General features: G+C 42.3%; 1 protein-coding gene across 1 annotated transcript in view; it reads right to left on the reverse strand.

The window, feature by feature from the left end:
* Positions 1 to 3,048, reverse strand: part of LOC101858402 (asc-type amino acid transporter 1) — a 12,406-nt gene that overhangs the window by 6,418 nt on the left and 2,940 nt on the right. The window contains exon 3 of the mRNA XM_013081304.2: positions 2,359 to 2,468. Coding sequence (XP_012936758.2) covers positions 2,359 to 2,468 — 110 coding nt within the window. The remainder of the gene's footprint in view (positions 1 to 2,358; positions 2,469 to 3,048) is intronic.

Consider the following 3,048-nt stretch of genomic DNA (forward strand, 5'->3'; position numbering starts at 1 on the left):
GGGGGAGGGGTCAGAATGCAGGAGGAGTCAGAAAGGAGGGCAGGGCTGATGGGTTTCAAAGTCAACAGAAACAGAGGACGGTATACTGTCTGGGGTCGCCCTTGCAAACCTGAATCTATTTAGATCTAAAATTATACTGGCCTCACTTACCTGCACTAGCAAGCACAGTGATTTCATGTATGTAACGAAACAATGGTGGTGTCACATGTGAAGTGGAACGCCGCGTCATATAATTATTCTCAGGTACACCTTAAGCTTTGTTTAATTTCACTTTGTACTGCGGTTCGGGCTATCCACGTAATATACGTTTCCCAATGATTTTTTAAATGTTTCTTGACATGTATACAATTTGTTTATTGCTCAACACATTTTCCCATCTTTCCACTCACTTGGTTCAATCAAACCGAATGATTTTAAGACATTCGGAAGTATTTCCTCTTTGATAGCCGTTTTATGGAAAAGGGCTTTAAACAAAATCATAGAGAACACAATTCCCTACTTATCAGACCATATCATAAATCGTAAATCACCATCTTTCCTTATTGTATATATCAAAACAGACTATACTAGACCGCCCCATTTGATATCACACGCAACGACACTTGTCATATCTCACCATACCAGTATTTAAACCAACATTAGTTGTGTGTTCTTCCGCTCAGTGAATCTATTCTACATGACTTAGCACATGTAGTAACTCCATGTATCTGCTAGGGTAAAACACTATAATTGCCATTTAGTGCCGAGAAAAAAAAGAACAGACGTAAAAGAAAAATTAAATAACAAAAGAAATATCTCGTGGAGGCATCATTCTGCATCCGCTCATATGTGAGGATTTCAGAGAAACCACAAGATCAGGACTGGCTGAAAACCCCGCACTAAGCCGTCTCTAGAACAATTCGACTCACCATCGAAACTCATAGAGAACTAGGGCACACATGTCGTCGACCAGCTGTTTCGAAATAGTGAGCCCAGAATTGTACTATTTTTGGGTAAACATTAGTTTCTTAATCTGTGGTTGCATGTGCTGGAGGAATGTTTTGTAGAAATTCAAATTCTAAAAGTTGAAAATAAAAAGCAGGAAAAGATACACAATTTAGAGATACAAATTATTAAAAGACGGGACATGGTCAGAAACAACTAGATCAGAGAAATGGTGGGAACAATACCTGTCCTCCACTACATCCGAAGGCAAACAATATGGTGGTTTGGACATCTCACACGTATGGTACCTCTCTGATGGTACCTAACCAGTTTGCCAGTAAAGCCTACTACAGGAAAGTATCAGGGTACAAAGCAAGAGGAACGCCAAATAAGACCTGGATCCAGGGCGTGGTTTTTGGGGTTTTTTTGTTTTGTTTTTGTAAAGTATTTTACAGCGCTCGCAACTGCACAAGGTCATATGAGCGCGCGGGACACACCTAATATTTTCATTTGGTAGGAAATTTTGAATTTTGCCCGTGTGGCGGCCGAAGCCTACTCTTATCGATTTTAGACCACCAAGGGATCTTTAACGTGCGCAACTTGCACACGAGCCCTCCGAGATTTTTCGCCCTTGTCCGAGGAGGCTAGGTGTAGATCTTTCCTACCAAAAGATCAGGGGTGTGGCAGAAAGACAGCAGTAAGGAGGAGCCAAGGAGTAGCAGTAGTAAGGCTGCAGAAAGAGTCAGGAGCCTAGAGGAGGGGGCAAATGAGGTGAGGGGGTGGGGGCAGAAAGTGGAAATGAAAGCAGACAACAGAGCATTGCTAGAGCAGGAAAGGATGTGAAAGGAGACAATTTTAGAGAAGAAAATTGTTCAGTCGCTACCCGGATTCGAACCTGGGACCTTTGAACCTTTGAATGAGAGGTCAACACCTTAACCTCTAGGCCACGAGAGCCCCCATATCCAGGGTGTGAAGGATACCCTGAGAACATGCAACATCCCAAACAGCCAGGCCATCAAACTTGCTAGAGACAGGAGGCCCTTTCTCCCCTCGACGCCCTCGAGGTACAAGAGGACGGATAAAGTAAAGTATTATTAAAAGAATAAAACAGTTTCTCCACTGTCACTAAAACATGTTGCTTTCTGGTACTAAAACGCTTGAACAACTATAGTGGTTCTCATTGAGTTTCATAATTTTGAATAGCACAAAAACATGCAAACGAAACTTTTCGATTTCGTTCAAGCTGTTTTAGTTTAGCTTGAGCACTCCCTATAACAACGACGTCTGTGGTGCAGCGGCTGGGCGCTTCGCTGTTGCACTCAGAAGACCCGAGCTCGATCCTCGGGTGAGGCAATTTCTATCTAGTATCTCGGTCTTTCTGCTAGGATGTTGTATCCTTTTCAGCTACAACAAAAACCCCGGACACTCTTTTACCTGTATGTTCATGATGAAAGCGACAACGTTGCCGAGCCCAAGTCTGAGGTAAGTGTAGGTACCCCCAGCTTTAGGGATGAGAGTGCCCAGCTCGGAGAAACACAGAGCGTCTGAAAAAGATTGAGCTATTTTGAAGAACAGGCAGAAGCGTTTGAAAAGATCATTTTACATCATTGTGTGTTGCGTAAGTCATTCGAATATCTTCAACGCTGGTATCTGATTAACACATTTTCAAGTGGAGTGGAATGTACCAGCACATTTAACTACGCTAAAATTACTAAGTTCTCTCGGTTCAGTATCTGGTTTTGAGAAATTTTACGTAAGAAATGTTTGAGTTTCACTATATATCAAGCTTTTTCGAATGCAATTTTTCAATATCTTGATAACGACTCCGAATACTATTTTGATAGAGCAAATAGAACATTTGGTTTCTGACCTCAAAACGACCAAACTGTCTGATAGAACTTTATAATTTAAGGTAGCGATTTATTTCCAGGAGAAACCAATACAGTGTTGATGAGTAACTCCAGATCCTCGAAAAGGGGCGAATATTATGTAAACGTCAGCCCACGTGCATGGGGTGGTTGGGGCAAAGGTGAGCGTACGTGTGCTTGCGTTCGTGTGTGTATCAGTGTGTGTCTGTGTATGTGTGTGTGTGTGTGTGTGTGTGTGTGTGTGTGTGTGTGTGTG

This window comes from Aplysia californica, unplaced genomic scaffold (assembly GCF_000002075.1).
Source record: "Aplysia californica isolate F4 #8 unplaced genomic scaffold, AplCal3.0 scaffold00125, whole genome shotgun sequence".
NCBI classification, from domain to species: domain Eukaryota; kingdom Metazoa; phylum Mollusca; class Gastropoda; order Aplysiida; family Aplysiidae; genus Aplysia; species Aplysia californica.